Source organism: Hakea prostrata, chromosome 1, assembly GCF_041222555.1.
Source record: "Hakea prostrata isolate BN-2017 chromosome 1, UWA_Hpros_2, whole genome shotgun sequence".
Classification (NCBI taxonomy): domain Eukaryota; kingdom Viridiplantae; phylum Streptophyta; class Magnoliopsida; order Proteales; family Proteaceae; genus Hakea; species Hakea prostrata.
Window position 1 is genome coordinate 11,792,432 of NC_142600.1, and position 25,302 is coordinate 11,817,733.

The window sequence follows — 25,302 nt, forward strand, 5'->3', positions numbered from 1 at the left end:
ACTGTTCCTTTGTTTGAGAGCATTGCCAGTGACAGCACTTTTTGTATCATTGATCTTTGATAAACTTCCTCAAATCAAGAGAGAGAAGCTTTCATGTTTTATTGATTCATTAATTTTCGTCAGAATCTGCAGCCGCTGATTTTGATTCTGGTCAACACATCCCCCCGATCATTTCAAGAAAAGAAAAAAGAAAGGGAAATATCTGATTCTCTCTGGTTAGGCTATATTTGATTCTCACCATCTCTGATTTTGATCAAATTACAGATGCCCATTTGGGACTTTGATGATTCTGAATCAATTGATCCGGAATGGATTCTTTCTAAAATGCAATTTGTAAAATAAAAACTGAATCAGTGTGTTCTTATTGAGATTTTATTTTATTATTTTGGTTTAAGAGTTTTTTATGTATATGTTTTTGTTTTTGGTTGTGTATGTTGGGGGAACACGTTACATATAAAAATAAACTAACCTATCACTTCTTCACTAAGCGGTGTGGGACGGGACTAATCCTTTGGTGGTATTTCTTATTTAATTTTCACATGTCTACTTTTATACTGTTAATGATGAATGATGACATGACACGTGGAATAATCAAATCTTATTACATTTGAATCTAACAGAATACTAACGTGGTAGGCAAGGGAATGTTATAAACAACCTAACATTCCTACTCCCTTCTCCAAAAAAGGAAAAAAAAAGAAAGAAGAGGGCAACAACAACAGCAACCTAACATGTTTAGCAACGTCTTCACTTTCTCCCTTTTGTCTTGCACAGTCACATTCTCGTTCATGCATTACTTTTTTGGCTTCTTAAATTTTGATTCGTTAGTTGTCACTGTCACGACTCTGTGATACTTGATACAATTTTATTAATGATCCAACCTAAGGAGTACATAACACAGGTGAGATCAAGAAATTAAGATCAGAGAGATGATAGAGAGGGAGGGGAGTTATGACTGATCACCAACCTTTTCTATTTTGGAGAGAGATCCCCAGAACGACCAAGGTTGAATAAGGGTAGGGTATTTCTCGGATTTTGCTTGGGAGCTGTGCCTACGCGTAGGCACTGCTCCAAGCAGCGAACGTTGAAGATTAAATCTTTAATGTTTGATTAAATCTTCACCGTGAATTATCAGCATGTGCAACAAAACTCCTTTTAAGTAGTACTGACTCGGTTTAATGTCTTTAACTCGGACCGTGGATCAGCTTCGTTTCAATCAAAACAAACCAAATATTAAAAATCTTCTCTTCATTTTCCTCTTCTCAATCGTAAACAAGATGAAAGAGCTCCTCTACAAGGTAAAAATACTATCCTTCCGATAAAAACTCTTTGACATTTTTGAGACGAACTCAGCCTAAAATCTTAAATACATATACAAATTGCATTATTTCTATATAGCATTTCTGAAGACTTCTACTAAAAAAACAATCAGAGAAAGCAAAGGATATTTTAGGCTGAAAGGCTAATAACCCAAAAAACTTTTAAAAACAGAGGATTTCACTTAATATTATTGTTTTACTTGCTCGTTCTAGAATCAGATAAGGAACAATGAGGAAGACCCCCACACGACCGCGACAGCACCAGAATGAAAATTCAGATCCGTTCCACCGAAAATCAAGATCCATTCCAAGAATCGCTTCTTGCAACTCTTTCTTGAAGAGTTGCCTTTGTTTTGTTTCTTAAAAAATAACGGTGGTGGCCAGTTAGGTTTTTATACTCCATAACCACGCAATAGTAATTGAAGCATCGAATTTAGCATATAGAGTCGATAAGATGGATGAACCAACATTTTTAGAATCCTCTTCTCTGTTGCAAATCTCTCTAATTTTTGCTTCCGTTCCAAGTTCTTTAACTGTCAGAGACGAAGAGGGAGAAGGCGGAGGAGAGGAGATAAGGGTAGGTTAGAGGATTATCTAGGGTTTTTTAAATGATTTTGTAGAGGTGTTCTTTCATCTTCTCGTTTACGATTGAGAAGAGGAAAATGAAAAGAAGATTTTTAATATTTGGTTTGTTTGGCTTGAAACAAGCTGATCCACGGTCCGAGTTAAAGCCATTAAACCGAGTCAGTACCACTTAAAAGGAGTTTTGCTGCACATTTTGATAATCCATGGTGAGAATTTAATCAAACATTAAAGATTTAATCTTGAACGTTCGCTGCTTGGATCAGTGCTCCCAAGCAAAATCCGTATTTCTCACATGACATGGGTCACTTCTGCTTCACTCTCAAATGTTGTTCTCTCACAGATAGCCCTTGGTTGGATCAGCTAGCTTAGGGAGGTTCACATCAATGTAATGCATATAATATAATATAATGGAAAGTGGATGCATGGACAACGTTGTTGCTTTAATTTTAGGAATTTTTTTTTTAGGTAATTGCTTTAATTTTAGAGTTATTGAAGAGAAAAGGGGTTGAGGAAAACCAAGTTGGAACTTGGAAGTCATTAACCATTCTGACAAGGTATGGGCCTCTACTACAAGAAAAAGGAGGAGAAGAAAGTGGTACCAAACGAAGGATGATTATTATGTTGTTGCGGGAAGTGCTGTTCCATTTTGAACTTAATAACAAAGAAATTATGTAAGATAGTATTAAAATCTTGGTTCCAACTCTGCTCTGCTCTGCTTTTAAAGAAAAATCATTATCTGGGGACCTCTGTGTGGAGCCTTTGGAGTCTTGAGTTGAGGTGGGGAATGTCTTCCATCTTTACTTTCTATTGCTTTTTTTCACACTAGGGGCACCAACCAACAATTAATAATTCGGAACCAGAACCAAAAGGGGTTCCCACTCCCCCACCTGGTGGGAAAGAGACAGAAATAAAACGACAGAGAGAGACCGAGACCGCTGATGTCTCACCTCATTGACATGGCAAGTGCATTTCCTCTCCTTTGTTCTGATAGGGTTTGGGTTTTGGAGTTTTGGACACCATTCAAATATCATGAAATTCCAAAAATCTCCTTTGATATCTCTGGGGTGCATTTCATTGAGTTTCCGTGATGCAAAAATTACATACTCAAACACAGATCTCTTGGATTCGATTTTGTTATAAATCTTTTGGAATCAGTTGGACTTAGACCCAACATGATTAGGCGTGTAGCTCAATCAGAACTTATTTTCCCAAGGTTTAAAGTATCCTACGATACCATGCGATACTAGTCGATACGTGTCCATATTTGACCCAACCGATACGATACATCTCAATACATCTCTCTATTAAATTACATTAAAATATATTAGCTAGAGCGATACAATACTCGATACAAGACGATACAGGATAATACGTCTCTTAAAAGCGCATCAATTTGAATTAATTTGAATAAGTATCGAATAGACTTATTCAAAGTCAAATGGTCCATTTCACGTCTCTGTTAGGTTACATGATTGCACGTCAATTTAAATTAATTTGAGGGACAAAGACTTTAATAGGACTTCTTATCAGTTTTAGTTGATATGTACCCATAAGAAGTGGAACTCAATGGAAGCGAACTACATCATTAGAATAATGGATGTAAAATGAGTAAACAAAAATTTCCAAATTAAGTAAAATGAATTAAGAATACTACCTTGTGATTTGTGAACTTAGAGGACCACTGGTTGCGATAAGTAGGTTTAAATATTCTATTCACCCCAGCGTTCAAAGGAAGGAATGGGGATCCCGGCAGAAATTGATCTGTTCTTTCACTAAAGCTCTTTTCGGTATAAATTTTTTATTTTTTTTATCCATTCTCATTCTCAATTATGTCTATTTTAAATAAAATACGTACAAGAATTCCTTATTGGTCAATAATGAAAAATGGTTTGATGAATTTTGTCAAAATATAATTATAAAATGAAAAATAAGTTTGATATGTCAAAATAAAAAATTGTTAGAAAATAATTGTGAACAGGTAAAAAAAAAGAAAAGAAAGAAAAAATATTATTTTTTTATAAAAGAATATGTATTGATTATTTTACTCTCATCTTAACTATAAAATTTTAAACAAACCTTTGCATAAATGAAGAAAATGAAATTCTCACCATGATTCATAATAGACGAAAAGTCTATTATGGATTTTGAAGATATTTTTTATTATTTTAAATATAAATAAAACTGATAATAGATGTCAAACAATTTAAAATAATAAAAAATTATCATAATTGAGAATGATAATTAATAAAAAAAAAGAGCCTATTTTTATTTTAAGAATATCAATAAATTTTTCTAAAATAACCAAACAAATTCTGGAATAAAAGTCAAACACTTGACACGGTGAAAAACAACTGGGACATAACATCTATTTTGATTCCTAAAACCTTGACAACGAACAAACAATCCAACAAATTGTATTTCAGAACTTCAACTGGTAATGGTGAGTAATGGGGGTGGGTAGGTTGGAATCTTAGTTTATGATGTCGTCCGCTGGATCAGTGGTATGAACCAACCATCTACTACCCAGTCAACCAACGAGGCATGTGATGCGTTCAGCAACAAAAATGCTCCAGAAAGAAAACCATGTGATGCGTTCAGAGAGTACAACACAGCAATCCTCTTTTCAGTTTCCATCTCATTTTCCTCAGATTGGCAAATGCCGTAAAAGACAGACCCTGCTGCTCTGTCTTCCAAACTCTCTCCATCTTAATGCAATCCAACACCCAAAGACTCGTTAATCAATGCTTCGCGTTGGTCGCTTCGAAGACCACCAAGTCCAACCGTCCTTCCGTTCATTCAGTTCAAGCGTACAATACAATGCTAGCTCCGTCACTCAAAACCCTGCACATCATGCCGGCATCAAAGAATGAAAAACAAGAGAGAAGAAAGGCAAGAAAAATGAAAGAAAGGGCATTTTTTTTTTCTACCTGTTTGCCGGCGAACAGAAACTTATGGATTTTTTTTCTAGAGTTTAACAGGAAGACCCAGTTACAAGTCATTAACAAAACATCATTGAGGAAAGGAATATCTCTGAACAAAATCATGGATGAAATTAGAAATTTAGAATCAATATTTTTCTCATTCCATGAATCGACTTTGAACTGAAAATGAATGGATGCTAGAAAAACTACAAAGAGTATGGTACAAAATAGTAAAAACCTAATCCACAAATTGTATCTCCGAGTCCGGTGGCGTCCGGCTACCCCTCGCCCTGGGAGCCCTTACCGGCCCTATATGGTCCATCTGTAGAGGTTCTCCATACTCTGCCCTCTTCTCCATTTCATCCATGGTCTTTCTCTGCTTGTATCTCCGAATCCCAAGTACCATTATCAGCAACAAAGATAACAACAGAATAGAACCAACCACAGACCCTACAATCTTCCACCACATTTTATCGTTACTCGTCGCACCGTTACCTTTAGATGGAGCCGGCGGCGGGGGCGGCATAAGCTCAGGAGAAGGCGCCGGAGAAGGCCCAGTAGTAGACTCGACGACTATGCCGAAATGCCCTTGCTCCACTGTTGAACAGACATTACCAGATGTCACATTGCTGAATGTCTTCGCGCCCTGTAGATCAAACGTTACGCATCTCGCAGTTGACCCAACAGGAACAGAACTCACTTCAGAGAACCTGATTGAGATGGGCTGACCAGATGCTCTTACTTCCAATTCTGATAAATTCGTTGCAGACAAATTCGAAGCGTCGTAGCCAAGAAGACCCACTACAGAAGCTAAATAGGTATAACCTGGTAATGGATAGTAAACCGCCGACCAATTCCCAAGGTTCTGGTAGACCAGTACTAGCCTCTCCACATAAGGTCTCACCGCAACTCCCTTTGGGATTACGAATTTCTTGAAGTCAACCCCTTTTCTTCTCAAGCTTCCGCTCCTGAGCCTCATAGCAGAAATCGTAATCCCGGTCAAATTCGAGGGGACGTTTCCATCATAGGAAACTCCAGTTCGTGGCTGATGGAAAGCCCTATAAGCATAATCTTGCAGTAGAGCATCCAGAGACCTTGCTTGGTTGTTTGAAGCAGCATGTGATTCAGTATTAAGTACCGGCAACAATAGGGTGCAGAGTGACAAGAGAAGCATTGCGAGACTTTCCAGAAGCCCCATCAATGCTTCCAAAATGCCGGAGTAATCAATGCCAAAAATATCACACCTCACACGGAAGGAGGGACGAGAGGAACCGTTGCAATGCCTCAAACGGGTGGTGCACAGAGAGACAATGTGTGCTCTCAGATCCAGAGCAAAGAAGAACCAGATCTCAATGTCAAATCGTAAGAAACTTAAAGATGACTCTCCTTAAAAGAACTGTACCAAAGATGCAACCAGAAGTCCTCTGTAACCTAAAGATATTCTTCCCAGATAATAAAGCGGCTTTGAAGCTTTGAGCCGTTACACACTTGCTTCTTAGATCCTTTACTCCGCTTACTTAGAGAATCCCTGTAAAGAGTGCTCATGAAAAAAGCAGTCGAGGCCGTGTTTCTAGTCCAGAAAAAGAAAATCTTTACTCTTTCAGCACTTGTCTGGAACGGAAGAAGAATTGGAAGAGGAGAATACAAAGCGATTGCTGTTTATTCTTTGATTCTTTCTTTATACAGGTGGTAGGAGCAACTTCACCGTCTGAGTCATCGTCCAATTTCGGAAGATTATCAGTTTCGGGGAAGAAAATTACAGAAAGTAATCTGAACAAAATACCTGATAGGAAAGAAGTAAAATACTAAACAGCTCTCTCGAAACTCCAGTTCTTGGGCAATGACACCAGTCTTTCAGCGTTTCTAAGATGGAAATCCTCTGGTACTCCACAAACATTTCAATTCTTCAATCAAAAATGCAAAAGAAGACGCCAGAACATGCTGAAAACCCTGAAAACTTCCGACGATCTTCTTTCTCATTTAATTTTCTCGTAACTGCTTCAACAATGTGAAGAGAAATTGTTACTACATCTAATGAAAATTCAAACAGGGGAGACAAAGAGACGCATACGACGCCTAAACCCTAACAATCCGCATCGCGTCGTGCGAGATGCTCCGTAGCAATATTGTGAGATCCATCCCGTACAACTATTCATCCCCGAAATTTTCGCCTAGTGATTGGTACCTACAGACGACGAACGATTGATGTATGCATCTTCAAACAAATTCCTCAAAGAATAAATAAATTAATTTCAGAACAACCATCACAGTAGAGACTCAGGCTGTTAGAGAAGGAAGGAAATCCTTGAAAAAATAAACAGTCCTCAGACCTCAGAAGAACAAATGAAGGCACTAAGTAAGGCAGAGAGAAATAAAATAAAAAAGAAACCAACTAGGGAGAGATTTACAGCTAAGAAGTGAACACTGATAAACCCCACACACTATTCCTGAATTGACAGAAAAATTCCTCACTATCTCTGAATTGACGCATGTATCCCTCCTACAGTCCTACCCAAATATTCCTATTAATTGAATTTATAAGCTGGGTTAGACTGGGCTGGGCTGGGCTGGGCTGAAATACTAGCTAGTGTCATATCTGTAACGCTGAGTGCAATACTAGTGTCTTCCTATATTACAATTGAGTGCATAGCAACATTCTCGAGCTTAGATTATTAGTTGTAAAATACTGTACATGTTCCCTCCCCCCTTTCTTTTGATATATACTTGTTGTGAAAAATGGAATATATAATTAACCTGTTTCTTTTATGAATTAATTATAATAGCTAGGCTGGGTTGAACTGGGCTGGGCTGGGCTTGCGCGGTTATACTTATATCTGACCCCATGTCATCCTTCCATTTCAGAATTTCAGCTGTTTAAAAACAATTTACATATCTGAGTGAACGTTGGGCATTTAAGATACACACAGGATATGAATTTCTGATGTAATGCATATTCTGTACGTCACATTTGACAGTTTTTGTTCATTTATGACATACGTATACAATTGGGATGTATAAATACAGTTGAGTTTTCATATTCAATAGTGTAAGAGGAAAAATATACTCTTATCTCCTTGGTTCGTTCTTGATTTGGAATCGACTCCTAAAATCAAAACAATGGTAAGAGTGGGTCTCCCTATAAGGATAAGAAGCTGCCTCCAAAGATTAAGTCAGTTCAAATAAAAAAATCAAGAACTCCTATTGAGAAATAATGCTCAAAGAGATAAAGAAGAAGATGAATAAATTCAGGAGTCATTGTAAGAAAATAATGTATGAAGTATTCAAGTGTTACCCCTTAGTGGGTCCGCCACTGGCCACTATAATGAGGTTTTCAAAGTTTAACCCTGAACCCTTATTATATGGTGTGCGATGTGAGTGAAAAAAAAAAAAAAAAAAAGGAGAAAATAACAAATTTGGTCCGATCCGTGGGACGGAAGATGCGAGTGATAGGCCGGTGCCAAGAGGAGAAATGGACCGGGAAGGACTAGATGCAGCCCCTCACTCTAATTTCCAAATTTAACCCCACACTCAAGATCAACGTTCCGGACACCTCAGGTCTCAAATAGTAAAAACTATAAAGTCTCATGCCCCATTACGGCATTACGGAAAAAAAAAAAAGGTCTCATGTTCTGTTCGGACAAAACTCGTAGATATTGTCTCAAATTCAAACGAAAGCATTATCTTTTTTCATACAAGAATACCATGAATGTATTATGCTCAGATTTACATTTTAAAGAAAAGGTGCCAATCCAACGGCAAATATCCCCTTATGGCCCTTTGATGTTGTAGTGGGAGTGTGGGACCCAATTATACTTTCTTTCTGATGGGATGTATATGTTATTACTGGTTTCTGATTTACTCGCTTTGGACAATGGGAATTGCGAAGGAAAGAAAGGGTCAGAGACGCCATAGATAGAGAGAGAGAGGGAGAGATACCCAAGCTTTTATTATTTTTTTCCCCCAACCAGAAGAAAATTTGCAGAGGAGAGAAGGAGAATAGGGATTGAAAGAGCGGAGGAGTCAACCCAAGACTCGGAGAGAGAAGAGAGACAAAGAGAGATTTGAGAGAGGCGAAACAGCCCTCGAATCTTCTTATTCATTTCGAATTTCTGTAACCTCTAAGAAAGGTTTCTTTGCGATTGAAGAAAGAATAATCCCATCTGCATTTCTTTTGCAGAGCTCCGGTTAGGTTTTGACGAATTCGTTTCCTTCGTTTCTCTTGACTATCCCGTTATTTTTATATCCTTCTCTTGTCTCTCTCTTTAAGGCGATCGATTGTTTTCCCTTTTCAACGATCTATTGGGCGAAGCATTCCCAGATTAAAATTACGATGGATTAGTATCTGATTATCATTTGGAGGATTTCCTCGCACTGTTTTTGTGTTTCTTCGATTATTGGGTGGGAAATCCGTAGCTATTAGAAATTACCACACTGGTGTTCTTCTTATTTTGATATCTAATCGACGATCAAGGTGAGGGTTACTGTTTGGAAGGGATGGAGACTTCCGGCAACAGTCCAGATCCTTACAGGAATTCGTCGAGCAGCACTAGTATTTCAAGAAGATACGGAATGCACTTCTCTGCTGCAAATTTCATCCAGGCACCCCTGTCGGCTCTGCTGGAATATTCCGGTATATTTCGTCCACGGTCAAATCATCAAGAAACAGAGGGTTTAATTAATGGAGGTGTTAGTTCTGGTTTCAGAGATCACATTCAGAGTCGGTTGGACGATCCTCCCGCAAGCGGCAATGGCGGGGAGGTTTCCATTAGGATAATCGGTGCTGGAGAACAGGAGCATGTGCGGCTGGGAACCAATCTTCCAACGTCACCAACAGTTGGAAGAGAAGCAAATTCTGGTGATACCGGTGTATCGGCTGACCAGATGGTCGCACCAGTAACAGCTGCATCTGATCGTCAGGTAGATGGTGCCATCGAAGGCGTGGCTGCAGATGGACTTTCTTCTTCAACTTCGACCATCAATTCGGGTAATGGGAGTTCCGATGGGGAGGCAGGGAATGCTGTGGGAGGTAATACTAGGGACACTTCTTACCAGAGATACGATATTCAGCGGGTTGCGAGGTGGATTGAGCAAATTCTTCCCTTCTCTTTGCTCCTATTGGTTGTATTTATTCGGCAGCATCTGCAAGGTATTTGCTCCTCATCATTCTTTTGAGATATTGTAATTGCTGAGCTGCTTCTGTAAACAACTTACGAAAGTATGGGCAGAATAATTTGTTTATAATCATCCCTTTGCGTGTTTTAAGTGTTGCTTTGGTGAAAACTCTGGAAGTGTTAATTTCTTAAAATTTTTTGGCCTCAGATTTTATGCCTTGCTACAAAGTACAGTTCTAGAACTAATAACACTCGTGACCGTTAGAATCGTCTTAAAACTGGGTCCAAGATAGGAACATTGTTCCACTAGTTGAGATCATCAAATTCAAATCTTTATAATAATTTCCTGTGCACCTATGTTCCCTTGGAGAGGAATTTATTATATACTTAAGGGAGACTTTGAATTATTTCTTCCTTTATCTTAATTTTGTCCTTGTCCCCTTAAAAGCTGATATCCTGAGTGGCTTTGAATGCAATAGCTTACAAGTTAGAATCTATGCCAGATTATTTGGTCAGAATATGATTAATGGAGCAGAAGGCGTCAATTAGAACTAAATCCACCTCTAATTTTCCACCTTTCCTTGTTTATGTAAGTTCTGTTAGGTGGATATTACAGGATATAAGTCTTTTTATCTAGTGCATGTTTTACTTTAATTAATGGGTGCTGGGAAACTTTTTCAGGCACTTGATGCAGAAATTTTTATGAAACACAACAAATTACACGAAAGAAGTAATCTATGTAGATTATTAGGACATCATTTCTCAGAAATTGTATTTACATCAACTTGTAGCAAATCCTAAACTTTAAAATCTCTCTCCTCATTGCATCTCATTAAAGAAACTGCTAAGTAGGTGTTTGATCTGGGTCACAATATGAACAATTCGTCTGGTTGCTTATCTAATGATCTCTCTCAATTATCTGTCCAAGCCTCCACACAGGGATTCAGGGTTACCTCTTCCAGAGTTGTCTATTTTTCTATCAATGTTGGTCTTCTTTCTAGTCTGTATTTTTCAACAGTTGTATTTAACATATGGTTAACCTTTGAACTAATGCTTTTATCTCCGCTGTATGGGAATCTAGCCTTCTAAGGTTTCCAGAAGAATCAATCCTCTGATACTGCATTTAAAATTCAATGCGATGGAAAGTGGGGATTAGATTGACTTGAAGGAAGAGGAGAATAAGGTTTTATCTTTCAACGGAACAGCGAGTAGCATCATTTATTTGTTATTCTTAGATGGGTAAATAGAATCTTATGTTAGTTGATTGATCTAGCTGTATGTATTATGCAATAGAGATTTAGTTTAGCCTATATTTTCCTCCTTCTCCCTTTGATACATGGCGTTCATTTGCCTTCCCTGTTGTACTCCTTTCTTTCCTCTTAGGTGATCTATTACCAACTTATTTGTCATCAGGGAATATCCATAGAAACTTCAATCTTATTGATTTTAGAACATGAGGCTGAATTTTTCTTCTTCTTCTTCTTCTTCTTCTTATAAAATAATGTGGCCAAATGTTTATTACATTCTTCAATGAAGAGAATTGTTCCTAGGTTATCCAATAGATATCTCACAAGTCAATAGATTATGGGAAATGTTGGTGATGCTAATTTTTGTTTAAATGGTCAGAATGATGCCTAATTGTTGCTTGCATTCTGGGGAATTTCAAGAGAAGTTGAACATGGTGTACTGTATAGCTTGTGTGGAATAAATATGCTACTGCAAGAAAAGACCATCATTTGAAAGAGTTGATAACTGATTGACACCATGCCAACAGTATAAGACCAATTGAACCTAGTTTTATTTTTTATTTTTTTCACTTCCCCATTTAGCACACTGAAGTTCAAGTGGCCAACCGTTGCTGAATTATATATTTCTTTTCTAGTTATCTGCCCCCATGATCCATGTTCAACTTGGAGTGTGTTGCCTTGTAGATTTTATAATCGGCACAATTTATTTTTTATTTTTTCTGCCCTTGTATTCTGCTTCTATGGACATGGCACTGATCAGGGAGGATGTTGATTCCTTCAGCACATGCGAGAGTTTCCTTGCTAATTATCTTCTGGTTCTCTTGATTAGCCCTTAACAGCTTTAATATAACTGAATGTTGTTAATTTCCTGATTGTGAAATTTCGTTTCTTGGATAATTGCAGGTTTCTTTGTCACAATCTGGATTGCTGCTGTAATGTTTAAGTCCAATGACATTCTAAAAAAGCAGACAGCACTAAAGGTGTTGTATTTTTTCTTTCTTTATGTCATATTGTTTTTGATTCACTCTGCATAATTTTGCTAGAGCTATATGCTCAGTATGTTACTTAAAATACTTCCCCCTTTGTCAGAATACAAAATTAACAATAAAGCGAGAGGTTTGTAACCCAGCTTCTTCAGGATATAAGCAGGAATGTTGAAAATGCACAGAACTGGGGTATGGGTTGGAGTTCCTAGTCCGAAACCCTACTTCAATCTGAGGCTGTGCATACTCGAACGAGATCTGGTTTTACCACATCTCTCCCTCCATACTATTTCTGTATTTTACACTGATGTCCCAACTTTCCGGAATTATGTAAAATGCCTCTTCTTTTATATTTTTTCTCTTTATTTTAATCCATACCTATATTAATTGCCAACTTGTCCTCTTCCTTTCGAATAATTCTCGGTTTGTTTGTCTCATAAAGTACTGAGTTGCCATAATGTTTGCATGTTGAGCTGTTTAGCACTTGGGTAATTCGGTAGTGACAGGTACATCAGGACATGCATAAAGAAGGTGGTTCTTCTCTTTTCCAGAATATTATCTCGTGTAGCCACTGTAACTAATGCTATGTTTCACCTAGGGTGATAACTGAAAACCTTTATGTTAGAACTTGGATGATATAATGGAGTAAGCAAAAGCCCTAGACCAAGGTGAGACACCAATTTTGGGCTTAGTTGATTTTATATTTGATTTTCCCCCACTCGCCCACCACCCAAAAAAAAAAAAAGAAGACAAGTGCTTGAATTGTATTTTTGGATTCAGTACTTCCTGATAGTGTTAGCCTCGAGTGGCACTCACACATACATTTAACATGGTTCCCACCATAAATATTTATTACTGTAGGACAGTAGGGTACAGCTTGTCTGATATATTCTAGGATTTCTAAACTACAAAATCATCTAATGAGGTGCCTCTTTGTTAATGCTAGCAGTTATCAGGCAGACTGGTGGTTAACTCCTCTTTACTATTCAACAAAGTACTTTCTAATTGCAAAAACTTATTCTTATTACTTATATTCATTTATTTTTTATATGCTTGATGCAGTATCAGACCGGTTCAATTGTTTTCAGTCCAACCTCAAAGAACTGGTCCAATAGGGTTTGGTCCAATCAGAGTTGAACTTAATTTAGTATAGATTTAATGTTGTCTTTTACTTATTTTATTTTCCCTACATAATAGTGAGTTAGACTTTGGTTAGGATTTTGTTTTGGATTTTGATCTCAATTAGTATTTGCATTTTATTTTCCCTTAAATAGCTTGTATTAGGGTATAATTTTAGGTTGAATTAGTTGAAGAGGTTGTTACTGAGAGATTCCCTTTCCCCTGTTCTACTTCCCCCTTCTTCCCCTCCCTATTCCTCTAATTCTCCCTCCATTGCAGCCTGACATTGCAGCCCCATATTAGGACTGATTCATCTGGTATCAGAGCCAGGTCCCCCCTCACCCGTCTTCTTCCTCTATTTCCCTCTTTCACTGATTTTCGTTCTGCATTACATAAGTTGAAAAGGATCCCTGCATTCATTCCCACTCGATAAACCCCCATCCCTTCTTCTTTCTGCAATTCACAACCCTTGCTTGTGCTCTGGCAGCCGCTAGAAAAGGGAAGGCAGAAAAAAGAAAAAAAGAGAAAGAAAAGAGTCCTGGCTTCGGCAGCAACCGGGAAAAGAAAAATAAAAAAAAAGAAGAAGAGAAGAAGAGCAGTAGAAGAGGCGCAGGCCAGGAGAAGGAAAAAGAGTCCACAAACCTGATGAAAAAAAGACATAATAACAGAAGAAAAAAAGAGGGACGGAGAAGAAGTTGCGAGAACCAGACAAGGAAGAAAAGAAAAGAAAGAAAGGGTAAATAAGGCAAAAAAGAAAACAGGAGATGAGATCCAGTCCTGGAAAAGAGAAGAAAGCATACCTGGTTGTATCAATTCCTATTCTTCATTGTTCTCCTAATCAAACTCTGCATCTGATTCCATTTTGAAATTGAAGACTGTTGCAGCCTCAAGTATTTTCTCTCTTTCAGCTGGTTTGTGTAAAATGAGAACTCTTCCACATCCCATGATTTATGTTTTGCTTCTTTTCTCCTATTTTTTCTTTACCAGACTACCCTTCTTCCCTTAACTTTTATCTGTTTCCAGAACTGTCCTTTCTTCTTTTTTCTGTCTTTGGTTTATGTATTTCAAAGTTTATCCTCATTCTCCATACATTACAGCCTTGCGTTTTATTTGAACCATCTAATTACAATTTTGCCATCACTTGTAAGTTCCTTCTATTACAAGTTTGTCATCCATTAGTAAGGTTTCACTTATTTACAGTTCTGCCATTACTTAAAGACTTCCATTTATTTGTCAACTTGCTATTATCCTTGTATCTACACTTATTTGGTTTCCAAGTTTCCAACAGTTTAACTCTTAGTAGACTTAGATGCTAGAATTGATACTCTTACTGCTAATATGGTTTCCATGAAGACGCTGATAGAATCTATGCAAGCATCTATTGATTAATTAATAGCTTCTGATAAAGGAAAGTGATCCCTAGTACCTGGGTGTTCTTTTAACCTTTACCCTTCTCATGGTACGCCACCAAGGGCACCAACCCTTCCACTAGCACCACTACCCCCACTTCCCCCTTGTGGAGCCAGTCATTATGATGATTGTGGAGCTGATAGAGTAGCAAAGTTGGATGTTCCAAAAATTTTTGGAGATTGTTGTAATTTTAAAAAATTATTGCTCAAGAAGTATATTTCGTTCATAGGAACCATTGGGGTATTTATAGTTACAGTTTGAGTAAATTCCCCTGAGTAGGAAAAATAAATACAAAGCAAATAGGAATGGAAAAACCAATCCTAAACTTATTAGGAAACCTAGTCTAACACAAAATATGAAGCCAATGTAGAAAATATTAGAAAACAAAAAGTATAATAAAAGAGGAGTCTTATTTCAATTAGGAACCTCAATCATCCTTCCAACACCCCCCTCAAGTTGAGGCATAGATGTTAGACATGCCCGACTTATTCAAAATAAGACTACTCTGCACCTTAGCGCGTCTGGTCGTCTTCTTTGTTACCAGATCCTGGATGGGCTTCATAACCAGAAGTAGCAGAGGCAGTTGTGGACCTAGTGGTAGTGGGAGAAGCTTGTAGTAATTGATGGAGAGCTTTGATAGCAAGTCAACTTCGGTGGATTCTGTGGAGTCAGCTTCAGTTTGATTGATCTGAGTCTTTCCCCTATTCTTTCCACGACTGGCATTTCTTTTTTATTCAAAGTCTACGGGCTTCCCATGTAGTTTCCAACTGGTTTCTTTTGTATGCCATGGTTTACCACAATGTTCAAATGTGAAAATTTCCATTGGTGTCTCTTTACTATTTTCAGTCTGGGTTTGAAGGGCTGACCCATTGGGCATGGCAGAAGGGAGCATTGCAGCACGACGACAGGCTTCAGTGTGAACAAATGCATATGATTCTTCTGAGGTAGGAAAGGGATCTTGTCTGAGATTCTGAAGCCAAATAGGGTCATATTCAACATTAAGTCCTGCTAGGAAATCATATACTCGGGTCCCATCAAGATGCTTCGGATACACTGCAATAGCATCCATATCATTTTGCTGAAATGTGTTATAATTGTTGATCTTCTGCCATAGTGCAGTAAGGGTGTTGTAGTACTGAGAGAGTGTCATGCCTTTCTGTTTCATCTCATGAACTTGTTTACGAAGCTCATAGACCTGACCTCTATTTCTAACTTTCCCATAAGTTTTCTCCACAGTAGTGTCTAAAAGAAGGAAGGTTTTGATGCAACTCTGGTTTCATGGGTCTAATTAGGAAGGCTATTACCAAAGAATCATGTGCGAGCCATCAATCTTGTGCTGATCCGAGGTTTTTTGGTTTTACAATGGTTCCTGTGATATGTCCTAGTAGTAGTCCCTCTGCCAGTGATAGTAATGTAGGCAGACCTTGACCACATTAAATAATTTGAATCATCTGGGATTGTAAGCGGAGAACCAAGAGCCTGATAATCAGTCTTATCTAGGCTTTCAGCTGCAGTGGATACGGATTTGTGGAATTAGTTGATTCTGATGTAACCATCTTTTCTCCAAATTTAATGCAGCAATCCCTATTGAGCTATTTGGGTAACTAGAACCAATTTAGGGTAGGTAACTTGAATGAAAAGGATTGTTGTTCTTGGTGACCAGGGATCAAGTATTGGTAGTTTTAACATCATCACCCAACTTGAATGAAAAGGAAAAAAGTTCTTGGAGTGTTATTAACTTCAGTCCTTGAGAAAAAATTGTAATAGGAAATAACTGCTAGGGTACAACAGAAAATATAAAACTTCAGATCAAGAGCAAATTTAGGTCTCCAAAGAGGAAGATTGTCAGTGTATGTAAGGGGAGAATCTTCAAGGGTAATAGAGACCAGCTTTGGCACAGGCCTGAGAGGTATCTTTTTGTTAGGTCATTAAAGGGATAAAAAAAATCTCAGGCCTGTTACAAGGTTAGGTCTCCAAAGGGAAAGATTGCCAAAAGAAAAGGGACAACAAGTCTTAAGATACAACAGAGATCCGAGTTCTGCACAGGTATGAAGGAAAAGGTTTTTTCTTTTTTTCTCTCTTTTTTATCAACTCATAAAGAAAGGATGAAGAAAGGAAATAGAATTATTGTCTCTCCAAGGGCGGAGTTCCTATCAATGTCATATGCCAAGAAGTGTAATGACAAATTGCAAATACAGATTCAAAGAATCAAATGGGATAGTAAAGGATAAAAATTTGGAACCAATCCTTCTAAAGTTCACACAACATGTAAACCTCTTTTTTTTTCTTCCCTTCTTCTTCTTTTCTTGTTTTCTTTTGTATCCACTACTTCCCAACATGTGTCAGAATGTTGGTTACCTCCCCCCCCCCCCTCCTTCTAAATCTCAATCAATAGTTTGTGATGCCTCCCTCTCTTTTATTATTTATTTTTTCCTTAAACAAAAAGCAAGGAAACAATAAAAAAGACATATAATTTATGGAAATCGATGGTTTTTCTCTTTCCCAAATTCATTCTTTCTTCAAGATCTTATGGCAATGATTGTTCAAAGACAATGAGCACGGACTTAGATTTCAGGTTAGGAAAGCTAGCTCTGATACCATGGTGTAATTTGAAAAAATTACTGCTCAAAATTATATTTCATTCATTGTCCCTAATGGGGTATTTATAGTTACAATTTGGGTTATTCCCACTATGAGTCAGAAAAGGAAATACAAAGCAAATAGGAATAGAAAAACCAATCCAAAACTTGTTAGGAAACCTAGTCTAACACAAAATACGAAGCTGATATAGAAAATATAAGAAAACAAAAAGTGTAATCAAAAGAGGAGTCTTATTCCAATTAGGAAACCTTAATCACACTTCCAACGGAGATAATAATCCAGAACAATACCTTGACTGGGTTCATGGTTTGGAGACCTTTTTTCAGACGGTATGGGTTAATTGAGGGCAGAAAAATATTATTTGCAAGAGCTAAACTAATGGGTACAGCTTGAGTATGGTGGATCAAGCAACAACAACAGAATCGAACCCGAGGCATTGGTGTAATAACTACTTTGGCTGAAATGCATGAACTTATGAACATAAAGTTTTTGCTTACTGACTAGAAGCGATGCATGCACCTCAGGTTCGCACAGTTGAAATAGGATAACCCAAACATCGATGAGTATGTTGATAAATTTTATTAGCATGTTACTTGGTTTGACTTTGACTGGAATGAAAAGTATTGGTGGCACAGTTTCATAACGGATTGCGTCCTCAAATTAATGCTGCACTTGCTTCCAGCCGACTACATGCAATGGAAGATGCTATACTGGTTGCATATCTTGTAGAAGAGAATCTGAAACGGCCATACACTCGGATGATCTTTTCAGATGCCTCTCCTAGTGTTACAATTACAATCAGCCTCAACATGCTTCGCAAGAGAGGTTCTTCTACAAACCCCAAGTTTCCTGCTCAATAATGGCACCCTCACAGCCTAATTGATCGTATCTGCCAACCTGGTATGGTTTCCAAAACGTTTCTACCATTCAGTGCTTCGTGTGTAAAGGTATGGGCAGAATAGTTCCTAATGCCGCAATTGATTGATGTCCTACCTTGACAAGCGCAATATACCTTCACAACCAAAGGAGCTACCACCTACAGGAACAGTCTGATTGTATCCAGAGCCTTATGATGTTAATCATGAGAGTGATGATGCACGGCAATACTGCTACTTTATTTGGCTCCTCTTAGCTACACATAAAGTTCCTGACGTGAAAGATAAAGATTGGCATCGGAATAATATTTTCCACATCAAAGTGCGATGCCACGAAACCCTATTGATATGTTGATCGACCTACGCAGTTGCACTGATGTTGTTGCTGATGATGATGTTCAAAAGTTGGGCTTGAAGACAAAACCACATTCAAACTATTACAAGATTGCATGGGTTAACAACACAAACCTCAACGTGGATGAAAGGCCTTTTTTTGAGTGTATTCAATTGGTAGACTAATTGATCAGGTTCAGTGTGATGTTCTTCCTTTAAAAGTCTGCCACTTTCTTCTAGGATGCCCATGTTTGTACAACAAGAAAGGCAAGGCAAGCATTGTGGTTATGAGAACACATATTCCTTCCAGCATGGTGGACATGAGATGAATTCTTCCCAGTGAAAGATCTTCCATCTATCAGCCTTAAGAAGACTGCTGGTGCATGCATTTTATGCTGGGTTGATTTAGATGACATTCTTAAACCTCATCTAAACTTGTCAGAATCCAGTTCTTTTCAGAGGGGCAGAATTGATGCAGCATCAGACCAGTTGTTTTTAGTCCTAACCCAAGAGAACTGGTCCAATTGCTTTTTTTTTCTTTTCTCTTTTTTGTGTGTGTGTGAAAAGAAAATTTATTGAATGACAAAGCTAGTACAAACTGAGGCCTCAGAATTACAGAGATTCTTAAGCCAAGGATTGGACACTGACCAATCTGTCGGAAGCTCCACTGACAAGGCCAACTGGGCCAAGAAGTCTGCCGGAATATTGGAAAACCTAGGAATATGTGCAAAATTACAAACATAAAATGATCTTGGTCCAACTAGAGTTGGACTTAATTAAGTATTCTATTTCAGATCTAATTTAGTCTTTTACTTGTTTTTTTTTCTTGTTCCTGCTAGGGTAATTTAGACTTTGGTTAGGATTTCGTTTTGGATTTTGATCTCAATTAGGATTTGCATTCCCATAGCTTGTAGTAGGATACATTTTTCAGGTTGAACACATTGAAGAGTAAGTTTGTTATTGGGAGATTCCCTTTCCATGTTCTATGTCCACCTTCTTCCCCTCCCTATTTCTCTAGTTCTCCCTTTATTACAGCCCACCATTGCAGCCTTATATTAAGACCACATCAATGCTGGTTAATTGATAGATGTTTGTGGTAGTCTGGTAATATAAGAAGTTCCATTCACATTTTCTGTGCCTATAATTTACAGTGGTTCGCTTTGGCTTTTAACTTTGCTGATATTTATTTGCACTGCTGTTATTTTATTCCTACTTTTTGGGTTTCTACAGGGTGAGAGAAAACTTTCTGTCCTCATTGGCATCACAATCATTTTCATGCTTCATGTGGTTGGTGTCTACTGGTGGTATCGAAATGATGATCTTTTATACCCATTGGTCATGCTTCCTCCAAAAGCAATACCACCTTTCTGGCATGCTATATTCATAATAATGGTCAACGGTATGGTCCTCACTTCTCCTTAGATTATGGCTACAAATATCTTTCTAGACGATTATGATCTACAATAGTTGAGTAATCAGTCTCTTAGGCTGCGTTTGTTTGCTGGAATAAAGGTGGGGTGGGAAAATTCTTGAAAAAAGTGTAGATTTCTTACTTTTCCCTTAAATCCCAAAATGGTAGATTGTTTGGTTGCTTGGGGTGAAAAAGTGGGAGACAAGTTTCCTTGAATCAATGAAACTTGTCTGGTGATGTGGCAACCCAACTTTCCCACCCCAAGCCATTTTAAAACCCCACATATTTGGTGGTACTTTGTGGGAAAGTTGAGAAAAGTAAAAAATGGGACTCACCACTATCACTTTTCTGTAAAACCTTTTACTTTCCTTCTCCCTCACCCCACTAGGCCACTACACATGGGACCTACATGTTTTTTTTTTCCCACCCCACCTTTACAAACAATCGCAGCCTTAAGAAAATTAGTAGCTGTTTAACCATTCAAACCTTGTGATTGTTTCTCTGCCATGTTTTTAATTTGAATACATATGTTTTTTTTGGGTTGTAGACTTGTATTCCAATGGAGTCTTCAAATTGGTCCAATTTTGCAATGAATGGTCATTTGAGTATTCTTCATTCTGATAGGATGAGACATAGATGATGCAGGAATGCTACTGCCTGGCAATTCTGTTAGTAGCAGTTCAACTGCCTTGCCCAACAGTTTGTGTAAACCCTGGTGTAATAGATTATGGATGTAGTGATGGCCAGCCGTGATGTGAACTCAAGGACCCTTCCTGGCTGAAACCTCAAGTGGGGCCCCCAGTATTGCTCCAAGAAACCACCATGACCTGGCCGAACTCCTAGTTAGGGGGGGTTTTTTGGCATTTTGCCCCCTTTTTAATTCTGGAATTGTTTCCATAATATTTCAGAAGTTCAGTTGAGTTTATGTTAGTAAGTTGAGTTGAGCTTGGTTAGGTTTAGAGAGTTTTATTTTGATTCGAAGTTGTTTTGGATGAGTCCTAAGTTATCCTAAATTAGCATGTCTTTTAGTAAATTCCAAATCTAGGTTTGAGGTCTTTAAATAATTAGATTCCAATTTAAGAGTTTTGTGTCAAGTGGTGGGGTCCCTGTCTGTTAAGGATTCCCACCCAAGTAAGAGTCTGTTCAGGCTATAAATGGCCAGTCATTCAATGTAATTTTCAGTTTTGATGATTAATAAAATTAATTGGTTTGAGGGATCAGGGTCTCCTACTTGGGTAGGCCCTCATTGAGTAAAAGTATTCAAGTATCAGCTTCTTCATCATCAATCCAGCAGCTTACAAGCACTTTACAAGCATTCAAGCACTCAATCAGAAGCCAACCCCTGCCTTCCTTGTTCGCAGCCCCTCCCCACCTTTCTTTCTTGCACAACCCTAGAACCCCCTCCCCCCTTCCATTGTAGGTTTCCCTGCCCTCTCCCCTCTTGCAGTCTTGCCTAGACCTAGAAATCCACCCCAACCCCAGCGCATCTTCTCTCTCTACCTTCCCTTTCTATTACAGCCAAGCCCCACACCATCCCGTTGCATCCGAAGGTCCCTCCCCCTCCCCTCTCTTCCCTACGATAGCGGCAGCCCCACCCTGTTAAGTCCTTTTCCCCAGCCCCTTTAGACCTCTTTCCTCCTTTCCTAGGATCGCCCGTAGCCGTAAAAGGTATTCCTGAAGTTATTTCCCAATTCAGCCTATTTTCCTTGACCTAGACAAATTCTGCACTTCATCTTCTTCCTTGGAAGAAGTTTGCAGGATTTGAAACTTCTGAAAATCAACTCTCTTAAAGTCCAGACCTTCCCCACATTCAAGAATGCCAAAACTCAGGTTCTAAAATTGCAGAGCAGCCACACAATCAGTTCTGAACTGGAAGACAGCAAGGTCCCTCCCCTTCCCCAACCCTAGCTGATCATACCATAACCCTAGTTTTAACTTTTAGTTCACTTTCAGATTTGAATTACCTTCTACAGCAGTGTTTTTAGAGCTTAAGTTGATTTGTAGGTTGCAGCCCAACTACAGGTAGGCAGAATTGGACAAATTGCCTTTGTTGGGACACCTGAAAAATTGCCATCTAAAATTCACAGATTGGTTTATTACTTTTTTTTTTTTTTTTTTTTTGTCGATTCACAAAGTTTAGTCTCCTCACTTTCCAACTGATTGATTACTTGTCCGTAGTTTTTTGTGCATGCATTATGGTAGGCCTCCCTATTTTGACGGACTTCAGGTCTTGTGGAGACCCACAGAAAATTATCTGCATACCTAATACCCAGAATAAATTAATAAACAAGGAAAATTTTCAATGGCACCCAGGATAATTGGCAAAAAGCATAGTGACCTTAAAACTATGCCAAATTGGCAGTCACCTCCTTTTTATTACAACCTTTGGTTAGAGAAAATGATGAATATACCCTTAGTTGTATTGTTATACATCTTCATGACATTAAATGATGAAGGAAGGAAGAAGAAGGAACTAATGGAGGAAGAAAGAAGATGAAATTTACAGTTCTATTTTAATAATGGTAACACTGTAAAGTCACAAGGGATTAAGGGTGATTTAGGAATTATGAAATTATCTAACAATGACTTTAACAGAATTTTCTAAGGTAGTGTACTATTAATAGACATCTTCTTTTTTTTTCTTTTTTTTTTTTTTTTTTTTTTTTTTTTGGGGGGGGGGGGAGGTTTCTAGTTTTTATGGAGCTTATCTGAGTAGTTTTCCCATATCTGTGGATATAAAAGCATATAGGTGTCCTCGCAACATTAAGTTGGAATTGGTTTATTTTTTCAGACACGATGGTGCGGCAGGCAGCTATGGTTTTGAAGTGTATTCTCCTGATGTATTACAAGAACAATAGAGGTCGGAATTACCGTAGGCAGGTAAGGCTTTTGTTAGATGGTATATCATGTGTATTGTCTTAGAATAGACGGCATATCACCATCTTATATCTCAGGTTTCTGTCTTGAAGTGCCTAATGGTTTGTTTACCTTGCTTGGTTTATCCAGGGTCAAATGCTAACTCTAGTTGAGTATCTTCTGCTGCTGTATCGTGCTTTGTTACCAGCACCTGTGTGGTACCGGTTTTTCTTGAACAAGGAATATGGCAGCCTTTTCTCATCACTAACTACAGGGTTGTACCTAACTTTTAAGCTCACATCTGTTGTTGAGAAGGTATGGATCCCATAAACCAATTGTAATTTGTTTTTCTTTATGCTCCCATCTGCATTTTGATCTTCAAGAAACTGCATCAAGTGCAGTGTTAATATATGCTGCCTTCAAGCTTTTCTTTGTTCTTCTTTTCAGGTGCAATCATTCTTTGCTGCTCTCAAGGCATTGTCTCGTAAAGAAGTCCATTATGGCTCTTATGCTACATCAGAACAGGTAGGAGTAAAAAGGTGCATTATGGTTCTTGTGATATCTTGTTAGCATCGTGCAAAATTGCATGTTGGCCAGAAAACATGGGTGGTTTAGAACTTGTGCATTCTTGAAAATTTTGATCAGTTAATTCTTTACTGCTGAAACTTGAAGGAAAACAAAGCACCATATCCTTAAAGTTTATAGGATCATCAAATAGAGTCATCTTTGACCCAATGGTTCTGATTTGTTTGTTGGAAATAAAATTGATTCATTTTGGGATCATGTAAATTCAGTGAGGACAGCATAAGAACAAGATGACGATATCTAGCTTCTAATTTTTTATGCATCTTATTCTTATCTGTAGAATTTTTTTTTTTCTTTTTTTCTTTACTAGCCTCCTAAGTCAGCAGTAACATGATGCAGGTCAACGCAGCTGGTGATCTGTGTGCTATTTGCCAGGAGAAGATGCATGCTCCAATCTTACTTCGCTGTAAACATTTGTTTTGTGAAGACTGTGTATCAGAGTGGTCAGTTTTATTTTCTGTTGTTCTAGCAAAACTTAAATTTTACTACTTGTGATTTTTTGTTTATTTCCATTTGTGTTGGTATTTCTATAATAACCGACGGTTTCTTTTTCATTTATAGGGGAACAAATTATTTCTCATTTTACACATCTTGGAAATGTCCCCATTGAGTCTTATTTCTGCGTATATGCTCTTTTGTTTTGGTTGAATATGCAGGCATTCTGTTAAGAAATTAGTGCCCCTTCTGTTTTTTCAGGTTTGAGAGAGAACGAACATGCCCACTGTGTAGGGCATTGGTTAAACCTGCAGACCTCAGATCATTTGGTGATGGATCAACCAGCCTGTTCTTCCAACTGTTCTGAGATATACGCACCTTGTTCTGATAGCTTGTTGAATCTTGATTTTGCTCAATTTTCTTTTCCGGCACATGCTCTGAATGTAATTTATTTTGTTGCCATTTTCTTGGGCTTCCCTCAGAGGCTTGTTGCTGGACAGGCGTCACTTAGGTTGAAGAGCAACTTGTTTTTATGTTCATATGTTGTAATCAGGAGGGTTTATATCTCAGGAGGACAGGGTCTTCTTAGACCGTATTATCGTATACATGTTAAGGTGGCAATGAGAATCATCTTCGATGTATGATTGTTTATTGTGTAGCATTTATATAAAAGTACTTTGTTATAGCTGCAGAATGTTTCTCCAATTTAAGATATATATTTTAAAATTAAGTCACATAATTTAGTTAGATCTACTAAATTCCAATTATTCTTTAAGTTCTATCAATGTTCTAAGTGCTAAAGAAATTAACCAATTTTGAGTGTGGGTTCTTGAAAGTTGAAACTACTGATATAGAATATCTATATGATTAATACAAAAAGGATAAAATATATCATTGTGTGTTCTTCAAATTTTAAAGTTGATCAATCATTTCTTACAATTATTGCTACAAATTCAAACACCTCCCACCGTTCCTCCAATTTGATAGTGAACCATCTACTACCCCTCAACCTGTTGATACGAAATCTAGCTCGTCCTTCCCTGTCACGAACCTGCAAGATACGAGCTCGACCTTAGAGGGTCGAGGTACGTCTCCGACGAACAAGTCAACACCAATATTATGATCTCAACTACTCAATAGAGAACTCAAGTAATTGATCACACAAAGTATGAATATCTACCTCCTAGTGTTTACTTGAGGTGTTTATATAGTGTATAGTGATGGAGTTATATTCGGAATAACCCTGATATGAGTTGTCATAGGAGAGTAACTCTTTAGAAGAATCCTTTTACCTAACTGACTCTCTTCTCCAGTTGTTGGGTGGTAGGAGTCTACCTTCGTGAGGCCATCTCATCCTGCTATTTGGATGGGCTTATTAGTATGGTCGGTCATACCATGAACCGCCTGGCCGGACCTTGTTAAGTTGCGAACTTGGTCGGATCGTGCAACTGCCGGTTCAGACGAGGAGATATAGAATGACCATTTTAGTCATTAACACAACCTATGACGTC

The 25,302-nt window shown here is 38.0% G+C and overlaps 2 protein-coding genes across 2 annotated transcripts; one reads left to right on the forward strand and one right to left on the reverse strand.

Moving 5' to 3' along the window:
- Positions 1 to 4,167: 4,167 nt before the first annotated feature.
- On the reverse strand, positions 4,168 to 7,204 carry LOC149027494 (uncharacterized). The gene is made up of 2 exons (XM_089163083.1): positions 4,832 to 7,204; positions 4,168 to 4,745 (listed from the first exon to the last, which is right to left on the reverse strand). The coding sequence occupies exon 1, from the start codon at positions 6,021 to 6,023 to the stop codon at positions 5,064 to 5,066; it is 960 nt and encodes a 319-aa protein (XP_089019209.1). The 5' UTR covers positions 6,024 to 7,204; the 3' UTR covers positions 4,168 to 4,745; positions 4,832 to 5,063.
- Positions 7,205 to 8,702: 1,498 nt separating this feature from the next.
- On the forward strand, positions 8,703 to 24,876 carry LOC149027495 (RING/U-box superfamily protein). The gene is made up of 8 exons (XM_089163093.1): positions 8,703 to 9,971; positions 12,087 to 12,163; positions 19,735 to 19,903; positions 22,707 to 22,795; positions 22,922 to 23,086; positions 23,219 to 23,296; positions 23,696 to 23,799; positions 24,053 to 24,876. The coding sequence occupies exons 1-8, from the start codon at positions 9,320 to 9,322 to the stop codon at positions 24,156 to 24,158; spliced, it is 1,440 nt and encodes a 479-aa protein (XP_089019219.1). The 5' UTR covers positions 8,703 to 9,319; the 3' UTR covers positions 24,159 to 24,876.
- The last annotated feature ends 426 nt before the right edge of the window (positions 24,877 to 25,302 follow it).